The 18676-nt window shown below is 39.3% G+C and overlaps 1 protein-coding gene across 1 annotated transcript in view; it reads right to left on the reverse strand.

The window, feature by feature from the left end:
• Window positions 1–133: 133 nt before the first annotated feature.
• The window catches only part of CDK19 (cyclin dependent kinase 19), a 234114-nt gene continuing 215571 nt past the window's right edge, over window positions 134–18676 (reverse strand). The window contains 3 exon segments of the mRNA XM_077812943.1: window positions 134–4507; window positions 8211–8492; window positions 13944–14022. Coding sequence (XP_077669069.1) covers window positions 4376–4507; window positions 8211–8492; window positions 13944–14022 — 493 coding nt within the window. The 3' untranslated portion in view covers window positions 134–4375.

An 18676-nucleotide genomic window follows, 5' to 3' on the forward strand; every position in this document is an offset into this window, starting at 1 on the left:
GGCTTCACAAGATCTGTTTTGTGTGGTTTATGATATCATAAACATCTGAATACAATTACAGGTTGCAACTCTGCAGGATACATTTTGCTTCTTTTGTAACTCAAAGTCTGATGTTCACAACTTCCCAGCACACTTCTTTGATTTGAACCTTTTATTATTATTATTATTAAAAATGTATATTATTTGTATTAAAAAATTCACACTGAAGCAAAGTCAATTCAATTTCATGACAACCAGGAATATAAAATAAATGCAATGAACTCATAGTTCAGTTTTAACAGTCATTTCAAGAGCGACATGAGGAGAACTTAAAAGCAGCAACTCTTAGCTCTAGAATGAGAAACAAATATTTTGTTTTGTGTTTTTGCAAACCCATCAGCATGGGTATTGCTGTATGTGGCCACCAGAGAGCTAAAGTAGCAAAGCTTTGTGGCAGCATGAAGAGCATATGCAGTAATCTATAATAAAAACTACAAAAATGAAGGATACTTGCATGAAATTATTAAAAAAATAACTGAAGAGAAACAGACACACTTCCACCAATAGTAAACATGGGAGAATACAAACTAGAACAATTTGAAAAGTGTACTACATTACATATATAAAAGTTCTTTAAATTGCTGTTAAAAAGGACAACTTCAGTCCACATTTTGTGTAATACTTTTTAGTGTCTACACAAGACAGATTTTTAAAAAAATTAAATAGTATTAATTTACTACTAAATATTTAGGAGATAACAGTGCATTAAGGATTTTTTTTCATATAGTAATACATATCGCTCCTGTGTGGCGACACTTGTAGAAGATTACATATGGCCTTATGTACAATACATTTATTTAATCCTAAAACAATTCTTTGCTTAATGGTGTTTAAGTACCATTACTGAAGATTACGAAGGGGAACTAAGCTTTAATATGTTTATATAAAATATTAGACATATTTGAATACTTCAAGCTACCCCTACCCTCCCCTCAGAATGCTCTTCCCTCCCCCTCCCCCCAAAAGATACAGTGTCACAAATACAGTGCAGGACTCGCAGCTTTCACAATATTCTTCCTTCATTGTGCAGTTTGTGCTACATAAACTTCACCAATGTAGACTATGCTGCTAATCCCATTCCTCACTCTCCTGTCTTCTCCAAAAATGAGATGAGAAACATTGCAGGATGGTATTTGACTGTCCACTGTTTCACCAAGGGAACAGGAATGAGAAAACAATCAAGTTGATGTCACTTTCCATTTCTAGTTACCAGTGTGAAATACCTTTCTGAGGGCACACAGAGGTTATGGGTAAGGTCAAAACTGTGAATAATAATAAGTGTCAATTACCAAAACTGCACAGGTAGAAAAATATACATGATCCTGGGTTCCCATAACATATTACATGATTAACCTCTGAAAACAAAGAGCATTTTTCCTTGTGAAATTACCTCTGAACAAGTCTCTCTCACATTGGCTCCCATCCACCCTGAAATTCACACATAGCTCACCAGAAAAGGCCAAATATCCAAACACCAACTGACAAAGAGAGAGAAAGCGAGCAAACGTGCACAGTAAACATTTTTAAGCTGTAACCACTGCTTTTATTTATTCCCCTTTCTACTTTTATTTTGAAGGCAATGGAGGAGTTAGCTCAGCTTTGCACGTGCATAGAAGCTGCAAGGGGCTAAAGCACAGCAAGCAATTTAGATCTAGCAAATACAGAATTATCTATTCAGTTTAGACAATGGTGATAGCAGTCATTCTAGGGGATGGAAGCTCATTGAATTAAAGCACATTATAATGCTGTGTATCTTTGCACTCCACACATCGATAAACCTACACTATGATTCAGCTTTGTTGACACTATACGAGTCCAGCTTAACTACAAGCAGATTTTTGTCCCCCTGCCACCATCAATAATTTGATAATGAATCAAAGGAGATGGGAGGGGGACCAACATTAGACAATTATGTTACAATAACCAATGGTGTTCTGAGAGGATAGAGGGATATGAAGAAGACAGGAGACAACGATCAGCACGTCAGAAACCTGGTATCCAGAAAATTGGAAGCCAGTCACAAGAATATCCAATAATGCTGCTGTAGGGCAGGGGCAAAATTCTCTTTCAGGCAGACATGGGCTCCCACTGACATCATTAAGAGGTGGGGACTTGCATCTTTTGAGCCCAGATATGTTGCAAGCAGGTAAAGAAATTTACTAACAATTAAAATCAGTTCCTGCCAACTAAGATACTCAGAAGCACAGGACATGTAGTATCACAAAGAATAAAGATGGAAAGTATCCAATAGGAGATGGTTTTGTCCTAATAATAATTTATATTTTCCTTCAAATTGCTTCATTTCATGTTTATCATTTCTTGCCCATTCTATCTTCAGTCACTTTCCAGAGAAGCCTGGTGCCACTGGCAAACGATGCAAAAACTTGTGGCAGCTGGTTTGGCCAAACCAGGTTTCCAACTGGTCATAAAAGCAAAACATTTTTGAGAGAGAAAAAAAAGCATTAAAGGTGACTGGGAACTCACTCTCAATGGAAATACTTATTACTCTCACTGGGACAAAAAAAACAGAGCAAACATATCTACCACCTGCCTAGTTTGGATCACAATTTTAGTGTGGAATGTATAGTGGTTATGTCTAAAGTCTTCCATGGATTCAGGATAGAACACAACTAAACATGATATCACACTGTGTAGTGTAAATGTCCGTGATATGCATTGCTTAAACATAATTTGCTCCTTTCTTGACTTCTTCTCCAGCAATCAATTAAAAAAGACTAGTGCTGCTCATACAGCGAGGAACATTCTAAAGTACATGAACATCTTTCCAGTTTTAGTGCAATCAGATTCATCAGCCTTATTTCTAAACACAGAAGAAAAATGAGCTGCTCCAAATTATACATTACGTGTCTCTGAATAACTGTGGCTCCGAAAATTGGATAATGATCCTCCAGTTATGCTTGTGAGCTCTAATTATTTACCTGGGATAGACTGCCAGTAACCCATCCGCTTATGGTCCTTAGGCACAATCACAACATGTTTGCTCTTGGGAAAAAGAAACATTTCAGTGCAACCAAGCGCATCTGGTGCAACTAATCTGGATTAATCACAGCAACGTGAAGAATAAAGAATTTGCGTATTAAACATGAAAAACAAAGACAATTTTCAACATGCTCTTCAAACGATACAATAACGTCTCTTAAATTTGATGATCTTATATAAAAATGGACAATTATTTGTTTTTTATTTTATAAATCCTTTAAATTTTTGTCATCTTTATATTTAGATAATTGATTCAGGGAAACTGACAAAGGGAGACTGCATCAGAGAAGCCAGATATATAAAGCTCCCACACATATGAAAGAAGAGGGTTTTTTTTGTTTTGTTTTGTTTTGTGTTTTTAAACAAGGACTAGTATAAGTCATCAACCACATTCTCTCTTCTACTGAGATCATAGGGCACTAAATATATTTTCTTGGCTCTTTTGGATGCCCAGCCAGAGAAGACGTTCCGCTACATTCCATTCCTCTATTCCAATGGTGCTCCGAAAGCATCTCCTTTTCATGTAAGTATCATGCTTTAGTTTAAAATAATGCTTAATTCAACACTACTCAGAACACGGTCATAATATGTATGGGATTCCATATGAAAGATTTAGGAAACATTCACAATCTTCTGTTTGGTGTACAGTCCAGTACCATGAAGCACATTAGCTGCTGCAGAGACTTGGGTTGGGTATTTTTTGTTTTTTTTTCCCTAAGACGTCGCCTGAAAACTAGACTAATACAAACAGAATAGTAAAATACTCTGGAACAGTAAAATTTGCTGTTCTTGACATCCATGAGGAAAACAGTAATATCCTGTGAAAAAAACATAGTGCTTTTAAAAGGTGCATTATACCTGTATAGCTAAACTGGTTTGCCTAGTATAAAACTAACTATATACAAGCTTGAAAGCCTGGGAGTTCAAGATTTTAAAACTTTAAAATCCCATTAAAGAGTTTTGAAAAGATAGATTTATGGCAATCACTACAACATGAGAAAGGTGCACCAGGAATCCTTCAAAAATTCCAATGGTTAAAGAAGTTAAGTGCTGGGTTCAGATCAGACGGTTTCATTAGAGTTACCACAATGGAACACATGCGAGGGAAGCACGCGGGAGGGAAGGGGCACTTCACAAGAATCTCCTTTATGGCAATAAAGAAGGAACAGAGTCATTGAAAAAAAATCTTCAGTAAATAAAGTTTTCCTTTTATAATTGTGAATTTTAAATCTGTATCACAGTTTGCATTTTTGGTTCTTCTCATTGTTAGGAACTTCATATTGCTGGAGTCTTTTGACTTTTAGTCCATTCCTTTCTAAACGCAGTCTATTAGGTCTCAGTACCTATGAGACTGATGAGACTGATGATACTGAGAGCTCTGTTGAGATGATGTGGAATAGCCCATTGTACTCTGGGACTGAGAAGATCCCTGAATGTTGCTTTGGTAACTGAGGCGTGAACTGGAGTGCTGGAAAAAAAAAATGGAAAAGAAATTAAAACAGCCTGTTAGGACAATGTTGCAGGGAGCTTTTCAACTCTAAGAGGCTCACTCAAATCAAAATGTAGTGAAAGTGACTGAACAACATTCCTCTTTAAGGGCCAACAGTATGATTATTAAATCATTATTATCGATATAGAACCCGAATGGTGTTAGGTGTTTGACAGGCATGTAAAAAGACAGAAGTTACAATCCAAGACCATTTTAAACTGATTTTGAAGTGATCGAGCCCCACTGCTAATTCTTAACCTTTGTTGTTTCTTAACCCCATATCCGACTATCATGATTTATTTTTAATAAATATCTATTTTTATTTGTTATTTCTATGCCCCTATTAACTAAATAACAAATATAAGTGACTGCCAGCTCCAAACTTTCATTCTCTACGTTGCGGGGGGAGAAGGGGAGGAGGGGGAGAGATTAGGTGTGCTAGAGAGGCAATGTAGTCAGTTCCAGAGGAGATGGAATAAGAGTAGGGAAGAGATGGGGTGATATGACTTAAAAGATACCCCAACATCTGACTGGGGAGAGACTTGTTGATAAGTTCTAATAATAATATCATTCTAGAAGACGTCTCGATTCCTATTCTGGTGCTCCGTCTACTAAAAACAAAGACATTTACACAGAGACGCCAGTGAGTGCATGTGTGCAAGACCTTAATATTAATTCCCTGAATTTGTTCTTTAAATTGCCAGATTTGTGTAACAAGATTTCACAGACACAGAAAAAAATGTGTTATTCATTAATCTTAATACTTTGTATGGAACAGATCTCAGTGAAGATACATCAGATACGTTAAGAATTTCAAAATACTTGTACAGTATTTTGAAGATTCATAACAAAATAGTGACTCAAGCTGTTCATGCCTTCCAATTTCCTTGCCAATAAACAGCTAAGACCTGGTTGTATGTATCATATCATATAATACATTGTATAAAACATATGTAGCCTTTTTCATGTAAAATATTTCAAGATCCTGTATAAATGATCAAATCTGGCCTTCACACCAAATAAATGCCTGTCTACCCCTGGTCTTAGACTTTGTTTTACACAGCTCTGATCCTGTTGCCTTAACACAGGGGTGGCCAACTTCTGGCTCTGGAGCCACGTGCGGCTCTTCAGGCGTCAATATGCGGCTCCTTGTCTAGGCACCGACTCCGGGGCTGGAGCTACAGACACCAACTTTCTAATGTGCCGGGGGGTGCTCACTGCTCACCCCCTAGCTCTGCTACGGGCCCTGCCCCCACTCCACCCCTTCCCACGCCCTCCCCTGAGCCTGCCATCCCCTCACTCCTCCCCGTCCTCCTGCATGCCATGAAACAGCTGATCAGGAGGTGCAGGGGGGCGCTGATCGGCAGGGCTGCCGGTGGCCAGGAGGCGCTGGGAGCAGGGAGCTGATGTGGGGCTGCTGACATATTGCTGTGGCTCTTTGACAATGTACATTGGTAAATTCTGGCTCCTTCTCAGGCTCAGGTTGGCCGCCCCTGCCTTAACATTTAGCATCCAGGCATTCAAAAAGAACAAAAATAAACAAATGCTCTGTCACCAGCTATAATAAACATTAATCTAGATCCCACTAAGAAGATGAATAAAGAATTTGGGCTCGAGTGCTGAAAAAATGAAAGGGTCAGAAAGTTAGACAAAAAACAAGCAACCAAGAATTACAGTTGTCATTCTTAGAAATAATGAAGGATGGCTGTGATTAAATAATATAAATGATTTTTCATCACAGATTTAAATTCAGAAGATAAGTGAGCCCAAAACCAAAAGATTTTTCCGTCTAATTTTGAATTAAATCTAATGGAGTAAAATTAATGCCATAAGACTAAAAGAATGCATTTAATTAGGTTCTGCTTCCTTTAGTCCCACAAAACAGAATTTCTGTTTTGACTCTAGATTTGGACAAATAGCAGACATTCCATTCTGGATATAAGACAAACAGTCAGCAAGAAGTGAGAGAGAGAGAGAGAGAGAGCCACAGCTAACTAGATACAAGTGTAAACATGGATAATCAGATTGTACTGTTTAACAGCTGATTTAATGGGAACATACAAATAATTAACAGCACCGGGGTCAAAATAAAGCCTGGAGTGGAGAGGTCACTAAAACAAATGGCTACAGGCTGTGCAGAAAAGAATCACAAGAGCTACATTAATTTTCCCAAAAGGTAAGACTTAAATCAGGAAAATCCTGTAATAGGAAGGCTTGCCTAGAACTCCAAGACATCCTGAAGGATCCCATGGTCAATAACATCAAATGTAGCACAAAAATCCTCAAAATATGGACAGAAACAAGCCAGCCATAAACAGGGACTTTCCGAGACCTCAAGCCACTCTGGAACTTTTCAAGAAAGAAATCTGAGTTGTTGTTAGTCCTAAATTGCCATCACCACCTTTAAAATCATTTGCAATAAAGAAAGAAAACTAGAATGGAAGGAAAATGTCTAGCATTCAGAAATCAATTATCTGGGGAGGGGGTTGATGGGCTAGGAAGTCAAAGCAGCTCTGGAGTAAAAAGAAAGGTTTAAAAGAGGCTGATATGAATCTTTATCAAGATGATGTCTTACTAAAAGTATCCAGCAATAGCATTTAGAATCCTTGCAAAAAACATAACTTCAAGTGATATCCAGTCTCTTCTCATTCTGACATATTTTCAATGATCTTTTGAGAAAAGAAACAAAGCTTTGTTTTCAGGTGTATTTTTAAAAAAATGAAAAATATTTATCTGGTGAAGTTCAATTAATCTTGTCTGAAATGTTCACAATCTCCCCAAGTATTTGTGAGTTTGGTTCATACAATGCTTTGAATTATTTCATGTATGTCACTTATTCAGTGGAAGAAATATTCTAATTCTAGTAAAGCAAGACAAATGTGCAGCTTCAAAAAGAATACTGAAATCATTGTTTTCATTTAATATATTCTGATGTTGCTAATAGTGAGAGCATGCTGAGAGTGGAAAACAACAGACCAGTTTATTGCAAATAACCCCCCAAACCTTTCATTTGAAGATTCACTTTTGAATTCACTCACAGGAAGCATTTTAGAGATAAAATGGGAATCACCATTATTAGAGTGTCTTGCTTAAGCATGAAGCATACTGAGTCACCTACAGATCTACGTTATTGCATCATGGAAGTTGTTGATCTTTAAGATTAAGAGAACAGTTATCAAGGTACTAAATGAAACAATAGAATATATGACTTGTCCCAGCTATCATTATCTCGTGGAACAGAAAGTGGCAGGAATTAAATCAAAGAACCTGTGCTGTGGACTCAGCATATTTTTCTAGGGCCTGCTTCTCAGACGGGATCAATCCTCTGAAGTGCTGAGTACTCTGGACCCAATCCAACCAAACTGACTTCAGTGGGGTTACTCACTTTCCTAAAGTTATGCACATGTTTTAGAATGATATTGAAATTCTGAGAACAAAGGAAACGCTACTGAAATCTATAAATACCAAAGAGGGAAATCCATCTAGAATGAACTTTGATACAGTGAAATGGTTTTTAAACTGAAGCAGAATTAAATCAGAGCAAGCACAATTCCATTATAATGAACTTCACTTTCAGTAAATTTATTCTGTGGAAATATTTCACTATAAAAAAAGAAAATTCTACAGTAGAATACACCTTGCCCCGAAAATTAACTAAAGTAGGAACAATCAGAGTCTGTACCTGATAATCTGAAGGCATGACAGGCCCGCCTGAGTTAGTGCCTGAAGGCCCTATGCGTGGTTTCTTATTTGGAGGCACCTGACTGAGGCTGGAGTCCTGGCTGTGCTGGAGTCCTGCCCCAGTGCCGCCGCCGCCGCCGCCTCCTCCTGCGCCACCTCCCCCTGCAGTCCCGTTCGTCTGGGTACTGCTTTGCTGCGGCTGCTGCTGCTGCTGCTGAGGTGCTGCTTGCGGTTGCTGCTGAGGTGCTGGTTGTTGCTGATGTTGATTCTGTTGCTGTTGATTCTAAGAGAAAGTACGGCTGGGGATGGGTCACTGTTTCCCTGAATTATTTATCTCCATTTGGTATCACAAACTCTCCAGGACCCCTAAACCACAACGTGGGTGAGAACTAGCCACAGGACAAAGCACAGCTGGACTGTAGCGAAGAGCCCAAAGTAAGTGAAACATTCTGTCCTCCATAGGCTGCTATTTGCTCCAGGTAGATATTTGGGAACTGAGGAGGGAGGGATGAATTTCAAAATGATTTAACCATTGTGGGTTTGAAATTTCAGAATAGAATAAAATTGTTTGTGGTTCATTTTTAAAAATAAGGTGCACTAGGGGAAAAAAGCAACTTGAATGACCATCTAGTAATTCCTATCCCTAGCCAGCCAATCCAGATCAGCTTAATAATGAGAAGGCTGGAAGGAACCATCAAGAAAATGGTGGTGGTCACATCACGAATGGGTGCAAATAAGCTGCAGCAGGGCAGCAGTGGTGAGCAACAGCAAATAAAGTAATAATACTTTGCACTTTAATGGCACCTTCCACCCAACAATCAAAACAACTTTCCAAACATTAATGAAGCTTCACAGCAATCCTGTGAGGCAGGTGCCTGTGAGGCAGGTGGCATTATCTCCATTTTACAGATGAGTCAATTGAAGCACAGAGAATTGAAATGAGTTGTCCAAGGTTACATAATAAATCTGTGGCAGAGCTGGGAATAGAAATCTCAGCTCCTGAGTTGCAGTGTTATGCTTTAACCACCTTGCAATGAGAGATATGCTGGGAACAGGGCCAAACATGGTGCCGTAGACACAGGGTCAGAGAGTCTTGCTGGTGGAAAGAGGAAGAGAGTTTGTTAGAGCAGACTGCCTGGAGACAGGGTTGAAGGACAGCGTCTTCTGGCAGTGAAAGGGCTGAAGGAAGGATCTGGTGGCAGAGAATGAGGGGAAAAGGTAGCTGAAGGGAGGGAGGGAGAGAGAGAGACGTGAGATAATTGAAAGAGACACCAGGGCCTGGTAGCAAATAAAAGGAAGGGGAGGGAGCCAGAAAGCAGAGAGAAAAAGGCCAGAACATATGGATGCAGAGTGTGGGAGCTGGAGAGCAAAGGAGACTCTGGTGGTCTGGCAGCAGAGACCTAAGGACTTGAAAGAATGGAGGGTGGAGCATGATAAGCAAGAGTTCCACAGATATCCAGCTGTAAAGAAACAGAACCATCCAGCACTGCAAAAGGTTCTTATTACCAGGCATCTATGCAGCCAAGGGGACTACAGCAGTGACCATTTTTATTTGTTGTTCATATAAGATATAAAAGTCTCTTTAGAGAAACAAAAACACATCTTTATTGCAGACTGAGTTTCACCAGCCAATAAATAAAAACCACTGCACCAGTACCTGCCAGCTCAGACCTACAGTAGCAGCAGTACATGGAGGGCTTATGTCTCCCTTTCCTATCTGCTAAAGTCAAAAATATATCCTACTGCCTGTATGTGTCATACACAATCACACCCAGGTTCTATTTCAGGGGAGAGCAACAAGTTAACTTGTTAAGTTTTTTTTTTTAAATTAATGAACTTTAACTTTAAAAAAAAAGAAAGAAGTTATTTATCTCACAGAGGTAGATCAAACCATTATTAAAGATCCAAATGAACTGTCATATTTAAGACCCCATTTGTATCACAGTGCTGAGATTGTCATTTTTTTCAATTAATTATTTGACATTTTGTGATTTTTGCATATGGGTGCTTGGGTCTGAGCTGAACCATTTTCACTATGAATCCCCACAGCGGCCACGTTGAAACCTGGGCTGCATGAAAAACTGGGGCTAATGGATTCCATGTTTTTTCTGGCTTTGGACAGACGAGGGATGGAGATTACCTAGCTGTGTAGTGCAGCTACTGTTCCTTTTGCTTTTGAAAGAGGATGAGGCCTAGTCTACGCTAGAAAAGTTTGCCAGTATAGCTATAGTGGCAACCCTCCTGCTGTAGCCGGCAGCTTATACCAGCACAAGAGTGTTTCTGCCATTACCATTTTTAACAGTTATCTGAATGAAGTAAGTTATATCAGTGTGGAGAATGAGGGATATAACTGTAATTTTGCTATGAATATTATATGTACGTCAGTTTGCCTGCCTGATATTATTCTGTCTGACTACATGGAGTTGAACTTAGAAGGGGTTGTAAGGAAGAGCAAGCAGGGATCAAACAAAATAAGCTCTGGGTAAACAAGTTCAGAGGGACAATAGCTGGGCGATTCAATTGGTAAGATGCTTTTCCTAAAAGTGACACGCTGTTTTGCGAAAGCCAGAGCCTAGATATCAAAAGGACCATAAAGAGTTCAAAGCAACCCATGGAGAAAGGAAGGGGTTGGAGGAACTGCTACTTGAGGGGAGATATTTTGAATTCAGCAGAGAATTCAGCAGCACAGTCTGCCCCAGTGCAGAGGTAAGGTTACCTAGATTGAGTGGAACCCTCCTAAACTTGCATGGAAAGGAATAAGTCTAGGTAAGGCCAGCCACATGTACGTTTTTGTTGTTTTCACCCATTTCTCTGATCACAGTGTATCTTTGGGTGAATCAACAATACTTTTGTTTGGAAGGAGCTGTTTTGAGTCACTTTAATAAGTTGCTGGTCACAGGCTCCTGGAGAAAAGTTTCTTGCAGGTGCCAAATACATACAGTCTACTGTGTTAACATGGAAATAGGAGGATCCTGCCACCACAGAATCCAGTCTAAGAATGGTAGACCTGTGTGGTTACACCCAAAGAGGGGTAAGGTAGTGAAACCTGTCAGTTGAGGGGTGCACTCAAGAGGGACTGTAAAGGGATCTAAGGCACAGCTCACTCTGTATCAATGACCGCATGGTTGACGAAACATGTTGTAGCTTTGAGGTCCACTCTAAGGTGGCATGAATGCCCATAGAGAGACAGGGAGAAAGCACTGATGCAGTTCACCCCACGACAACAGGCAAAAGCACTTACTTGCTAGTATAACTATGTCCACACTAAAAGAAAAGGAGTACTTGTGGCACCTTAGAGACTAACAAATTTATTTGAGCATAAGCTTTCGTGAGCTACAGCTCACTTCATCAGATGTCCACACTAAGGTTTTGGCTATATAGAAATGCCATCAAAATAAAGAAATCACACCTGTAACTGACATTACTATACCAGCAAGTTTCTAGCATAGATTTGCCTGAGTCTGGGAAGCAGTGCTGGAGACAAGGCAGATGCAACTCGCCCCCACAGGCTTTCAGGTTCATTTGGATCTTTAATAATGGTTTGATCTACCTCTGTGAGATAAATAACTTCTTTCTTTTTTTTAAAGTTAAACTTCATTAATTTAAAAAAACAAAAAACTTAACAAGTTAACTTGTTGATCTCCCCTGACATAGAAACTGGGTGTGACTGTGTATGACGCATACAGGCAGTAGGATATATTTTTGACTTTAGCAGATAGGAAAGGGAGACATAAGCCCTCCATGTACTGCTGCTACTGTAGGTCTGAGCTGGCAGGTACTGGTGCAGTGGTTTCCGGGGTTTTGAAATGGTTGTGAACTGTTAGAGGTTGTTAAGTGGTTTAACCTTTTTTTAAAATGATGAATATTGGCAACCTGCGACTGGGAATTTGTCTTTTATTGTTTTTCCAGGACCAGACCTGCCTTACAGGGTTGCTGTGAAGCTTTATTACTGTTTGGAAAGTTATTTTGATTCTTGGGTGGAAGGTGCCATTGAAGTGCAAAGTATTGTTACTGTTAATATAAATTACTGTGGCAAACAACAAGCTTTAGTAAGCATATATTACTTTTTCAAGACATTTAGTAAACTATTTCCAGACTATTTTATGTGACAGCTATTGCTAGAATCATTGTTCCTTCATGTCCATCACTGAAATAAAGGGTTTTGCTGTTTTCACCCATTAAGCCGGGTATCTTCCCATTGAAGGGACTCTTATCACTACTCTGATTATTGCAGCATTTGTGACAACACAATTACGTTGTCCCTGCACTCTATTAGAAAAGTAAATCTGACATTCAGGAACTGCATAACTCAACGGGCTGAAACTTGTTATATAGTAAAGGTGTAAGGACAGCAGCATGTTCCCCTGCACTGCCCTCATTGATTCTACTGTTTTAGTTGGAAAAAAATCTAGCCATGTGTCTGAAACACAGGGGTTTTACTTAGGAAAAAATCATGGGGTTTTGTTTTTGTGAATACTTATTCAACTTTGCTGACCAATGAAAATTTTGGAGAAAGGATGTTTTCATTAAAGATTTACCCTTCTGTTAAGGTGTAAGAGCTCCAGATACACCATCTCAGAGACCCCCTGTAAGCCTTCCAGCAAAACCAGGATAAGACCAAACTTGACATTCCTGATGTTTATATATTTGTTTGTTTTTTAAATCTTCTAGGCCTTTTTTATACATCATAAAGCAGCAAAACATGGTACAAATCCATTTTTTAAAAACACCCTTCACTGGTTACCTTTAACAAACTTTTCTTGTTGTGAAAACAGAGTCAATGAGTAATACAGAGTTTAAAATGTCATTTTTTTCAAAATTAACTAGATATGCTGCAAAATCTTTATTTATGGCACGCATAAATATGCGACAGTCCCCACGAGACACAAAGGCTATTTACACAACAGATCATAATAGCTGCTTTGAATATTTATACTGTGTGTGTCATTTTTGTTTAACTAAATAAAATTTCCCAAGAAAATGAAATGCAAATATATACTTTAACACTCACAAATGAGTAAAATCAACATAACAAAAGCCTAACTCATTTGAACTTATGTTGTTTCTTATTGTTCGGTAACTGAAAGTTTAAAAAGCATTGCTAAGTCTCGGAATTTCAATTACATCAGTATCATGACTCCACTGTTATTTTAATTTAGGTTTTGTAATTTCCTAGTCTCAGAAAATGACCTGGGGAACAAAATCATGAGGATTTAGTAGATTAACATTTCCCCCTGCTCTGACACCATCACATGTAAAAGAAATACTAATCTACAATATCAGCTCAGAAAGTAGAATTTACTCTTTCAAATGTATCGATAGGCACAGCTTTAAATCAAACTGGGCTCCCATGTTGTGCAGACTATCTGAACCAGAGGACGTGCTCAACCAGAGGTTTCCTCTTGGATCAATAACAGGCCCTGTCCCATGCAGACGCCAGGACACAAGTTGATTACAGCATGAGGCCCCTTTCTCTTTCTTCTGTTAGCCATGTATTACTAATAGTGTCTGACTAGCTGCAAAATTTTAAGTTTAGGAAAAATACAAACAAACAATCTTATTCACTATAATTTACTATGCATTAATGTGAAACTTTCTAATGTACCGTGATAAATTTTAGAACAGTCTTGCCTTCAAAACACATTTCTGGGTAAGAGCCCATGTTCTGTTAGTTTCCCTTTGTGGCATCACAACATTTTTGTTATATTTTGAAAAAAAGTGCCCTTTATTATACCTTTTCTCCTTTCTCTTCAGGTTCATCCTCATTGAGGAATTCTCGTTTTGGATAAGGAATCTGGCAGCCAGCAAATACACTGAAATATATCAAACAGCAAATCAGAAACATACTAAACATACATGCTTCTGAAATTCATTTATTTAATATCATATATATTTCAGGGCTTTTTCTTTTAATGTTTGTTATGCTTTGACTCCAAATTACTAAGTGACCCTATAAACACCCAACAGATATATAACTACTGGTAGACATACACTGATTTTAACTTTTGCTATATTTGCTTTTGGCAAGCTGCCTTCCTCTAGAATTATAGCAGAACTGAGTGAGCACAAATGACAGCACAATTATTTGCTGTCCTGACACTGCATTTGTTCACTTTGCTATGTGAATCCACCAGAAACTCTACAGAACTCAATTGGGAGTATGGATGGCACAGTGGATTGAGGGCCTGATCCAATGCCCGTTAATGTCATGGGAGTCTTTCCATTGACTTCAACAGCTTTTGAATGCCCTAAACGTACTGCCTGTTCATCTCTAGAGAACTGGAATCAATTAATCTCAGGTGCCTTGTTTAGAAGGAAATAAAAAAGTAGTTTTTAGATTGAGTAAGCTAACATGATTTGAAATATTATTTAGTATCTAGAGTACACACAGTTTAATACCTTTAAAATCATGTTGCCAGGTGTTGTGACCTAGGCAGAGGTAGACCATACAGCAAAGACCTACTAGTAGATAATATTTGGTACCAATTTTAATTTCAGCAATTCTTGCTGTTGAACCTTCAGGGGGTAAACTGTGTTGCAATACAATCAGCTTAACATGATTTTGAAAGTGCTAACCCGGGTCTATGCTAATTGCTAAGTGGCATTTCAAATCATAATGGCTAACTTGATTTTTTTTACAAATCCTTTTTTTTTCCTAGTCTAGACTAGACCTGTGCTTTCTTCCATGAGGGGGCTCCTACATCTGGAATCCATTCCCTGTCTAACATGCCTCCTCCATAAGTTCCTTTTCAAGCATTCTGTTCTTCTAGGAGGCTGTGGAGAGTGGGGGATACCAGTATTACATTTTATGAATGTCACATATTCCTCAGTGTACCTGCTTGATATTAGCTTGTCTGGCTGCATGGAGTGAAATCAAAAAGAGCTGTTGGGGGGAAATACACAAAAAACAAACAACACCACAGAAAAGGTACCTTCAGAGAGAATACCCAGGGTTGTTAAGGGAACAATAAAGAAGGTATTACTTCGAAATGCTCACCTACCTGGCTCCAACCAGGCTAGCAAGGTCCAAGCCTGAGCCTAGGATCAGTAGGGACACTAGCCCAATAAAGACCCCAGCCTAGGGAAGATGGGGGTTGAGAGGGCAGCAGCTGCGGCAGGTGGGTCTCTAATTGACAAAGAGAATGGAGCAGGGACTCTCTTTTTTAACCAAGCCAGGGGAAGGGGTACTTGGGGTAAATGGAATTTACCTAAACCTTGAAAGGAAAGAATAAAATGTAAGGCCCAGGCAACAGGCCCCTTTGTTTTAACCGGTTTCAGAGTAGAAGCCATGTTAGTCTGTATCCGCAAAAAGAACAGGAGTACTTGTGGTACCTTAGAGAATAACAAATTTATTAGACCATAAGCTTTCGTAGGCTACAGCCCACTTCATCGGATGCACAGAATGGAACATATAGTAATATATATATATATATATACACACACATACAGATAAGTTGGAAATTACCATACAAACTGTGAGAAGCTAATTAGTTAAGATGAGCTATCATCAGCAGGAGAATAAAACGTTTGTAGTGATAATCAAGATGGCCCATTTAGACAGTTGACAAGAAGGTGTGAGGATACTTAACTTAAGGAAAATAGATTCAATATGTGTAATGACCCAGCCACTCCCAGTCTCTACTCAAACACAAGTTAATGGTATCTAGTTTGCATATTAATTCAAGCTCAGCAGTTTCTCGTTGGAGTCTGTTTTTGAAGCATTTCTGTTGCAAAATTGCCACCCTTAAGTCTTTTACTGAGTGGCCAGAGAGGTTGAAGTGTTCTCCTACCGGTTTTTGAATGTTATGATTCCTGATGTCAGATTTGTGTCCATTTATTCTTTTACTTAGAGACTGTCCAGTTTGACCAATGTACATGGCAGAGGGGCATTGCTGGCACATGATGGCATATATCACATTGGTAGATGTGCAGGTGAACAAGCCTCTGATGGTGTGGCTGATGTGATTAGGCCCTATGATGGTGTCCCCTGAATAGATATGTGGACAGAGTTGGCATCGGGCTTTGTTGCAAGGATAGGTTCCTAGGTTAGTGTTTTTGTTGTGTGGTGTGTGGTTGCTGGGTGACTATTTGCTTCAGGTTGGGGAGTTGTCTGTAAGCAAGGACTGGTCTGTCTCCCAAGATCTGTGAGAGTGAGGGATCATTTTTCAGGATAGGTTGTAAATCTTTGATGATGCGCTGGAGAGGTTTTAGTTGGGGGCTGAAGATGACAGGTAGTGGCATTCTGTTATTTTCTTTGTTGGGCCTGTCCTGTAGTAGATGACTTCTGGGTTCTCTTCTGGCTCTGTCAAGCTGTTTTTTCACTTCAGCAGGTGGGTATTGTAGTTTTAAGAATGCTAGATAGAGATCTTGTAGGTGTTTGTCTCTGTCTAAGGGATTGGAGTAAATGCAGTTGTATCTTAGAGCTTGGCTGTAGACAATGGATCGTGTGGTGCGTCCTGGATGGAAGCTGGAGGCATGTAGGTAAGTATAGCGGTCAGTAGGTTTCCGGTATAGGGTGGTGTTTATGTGACCATTGCTTATTAGCACAGTAGTATCCAGAAAAGGGATCTCTTGTGTGGACTGGTCTAGGCTGAGGTTGATGGTGGGATGGAAATTGTTGAAATCCTGGTGGAATTCCTCAAGGGCTTCTTTTCCATGGGTCCAGATGATGAAGATGTCTTCAAGGTAGCGCAAGTAGAGTAGAGGTGTTAGGGGACGAGAGCTAAGGAAGCGTTGTTCTAAGTCAGCCATAAAAATGTTAGCATACTGTGGGGCCATGCGGGTACCCATAGCAGTGCTGCTGAGTTGAAGGTATACATTGTCCCCAAATGTGAAATAGTTATGGGTGAGGACAAAGTCACAAAGGTCAGCCATCGGGTTTGCCGTGACATTATCGGGAATACTGTTCCTGACAGCTTGTAGTCTTTGTGTGGAATGTTGGTGTAGAGGGCTTCTACATCCATAGTGGCCAGGAGAGTGTTTTCTGGAAGATCACTGATGGATTGTAGTTTCCTCAGAAGCCAGTGGTGTCTCGAAGATAGCTGGGAGTGCTGGTAGCGTAGGGCCTGAGAAGGGAGTCTACATAGCCAGACAATCCTGCTGTCAGGCTGCCAATGTCTGAGATGATGGGGCTCGTTCACCTGCACATCTACCAATGTGATATATGCCATCATGTGCCAGCAATGCCCCTCTGCCATGTACATTGGTCAAACTGGACAGTCTCCACGTAAAAGAATAAATGAACACAAATCTGACATCAGGAATCATAACATTCAAAAACCGGTAGGAGAACACTTCAACCTCTCTGGCCACTCAATAAAAGACTTAAGGGTGGCAATTTTGCAACAGAAAAGCTTCAAAAACAGACTCCAACGAGAAACTGCTGAGCTTGAATTAATATGCAAACTAGATACCATTAACTTGGGTTTGAGTAGAGACTGGGAGTGGCTAGGTCATTACACATATTGAATCTATTTCCTTAAGTTAAGTACCCTCACACCTTCTTGTCAACTGTCTAAATGGGCCATCTTGATTATCACTACAAACGTTTTTTTCTCCTGCTGATAATAGCTCATCTTAAAAAATTAGCCTCTCACAGTTTGTATGGTAACTTCCAACTTCTCTGTAGGTGTGTGTATATATATATATATCCTACTATATGTTCCATTCTATGCATCCGATGAAGTGGGCTGTAGCCCACGAAAGCTTATGCTCTAATAAATTTGTTAGTCTCTAAGTTGCCACAAGTACTCCTGTTCTTTTTGTTTTAACCCTTTGTTCTTCTTGTTATGCACCTTTGGGTGAATTAACAAGACTTTGCTTTGAAGAAAGTGTTTTTGAGTCACTTTAATTGGGTTCCGGTAACAGGCTCCCAGAGGAAAATGGCATACAGATGCAAAATACAGTTAGGCCTGTTGTGTTATTACAGTTGGTAAACAGGGAACCTGCAGTCCAGAGATCCTGTCTAAGGGTTGTAGGACCCCATGGTTCCACCCAGAGAGGCATTCACTTGAGGAGGACCGAAAGGAGTCTAAATGTGAAGCTTGTTCTGTAACCATGACAAAATCCTATAATCCCTAGAACTCCCCTCAAAGAATTGTTAACAAAACAGTAAATATTTTTTGAAATCCAAACAAATATCATATCCAAACAAGACTCATGATAAATGTCATTGCTTGATCGCTCACAGACTTTTGTTGCATTATAAGCTCTTCAGGGGCAGGGATCTCTTTTTTATACATTTATAAAGTGCCTGGCACAATGGGGTTCTAGTCCATGACTGGAGCTTCTAGGTGCTACCATAATAATAAATAAAATAAAATAATAACAACAACAATAATTAAATAAATAAATAAATAATCCCATGCTGCATCTGTGTATTTTCTATTCAGATAATAAAGTTTCCTGGACTGGGTTTTTATTGCCTTTCTGGCTGAAAAGTTCCGAGCACTCTGTTGGCAAAATTAA

Source organism: Eretmochelys imbricata, chromosome 3 (genome assembly GCF_965152235.1).
Source record: "Eretmochelys imbricata isolate rEreImb1 chromosome 3, rEreImb1.hap1, whole genome shotgun sequence".
NCBI classification, from domain to species: Eukaryota; Metazoa; Chordata; order Testudines; family Cheloniidae; genus Eretmochelys; species Eretmochelys imbricata.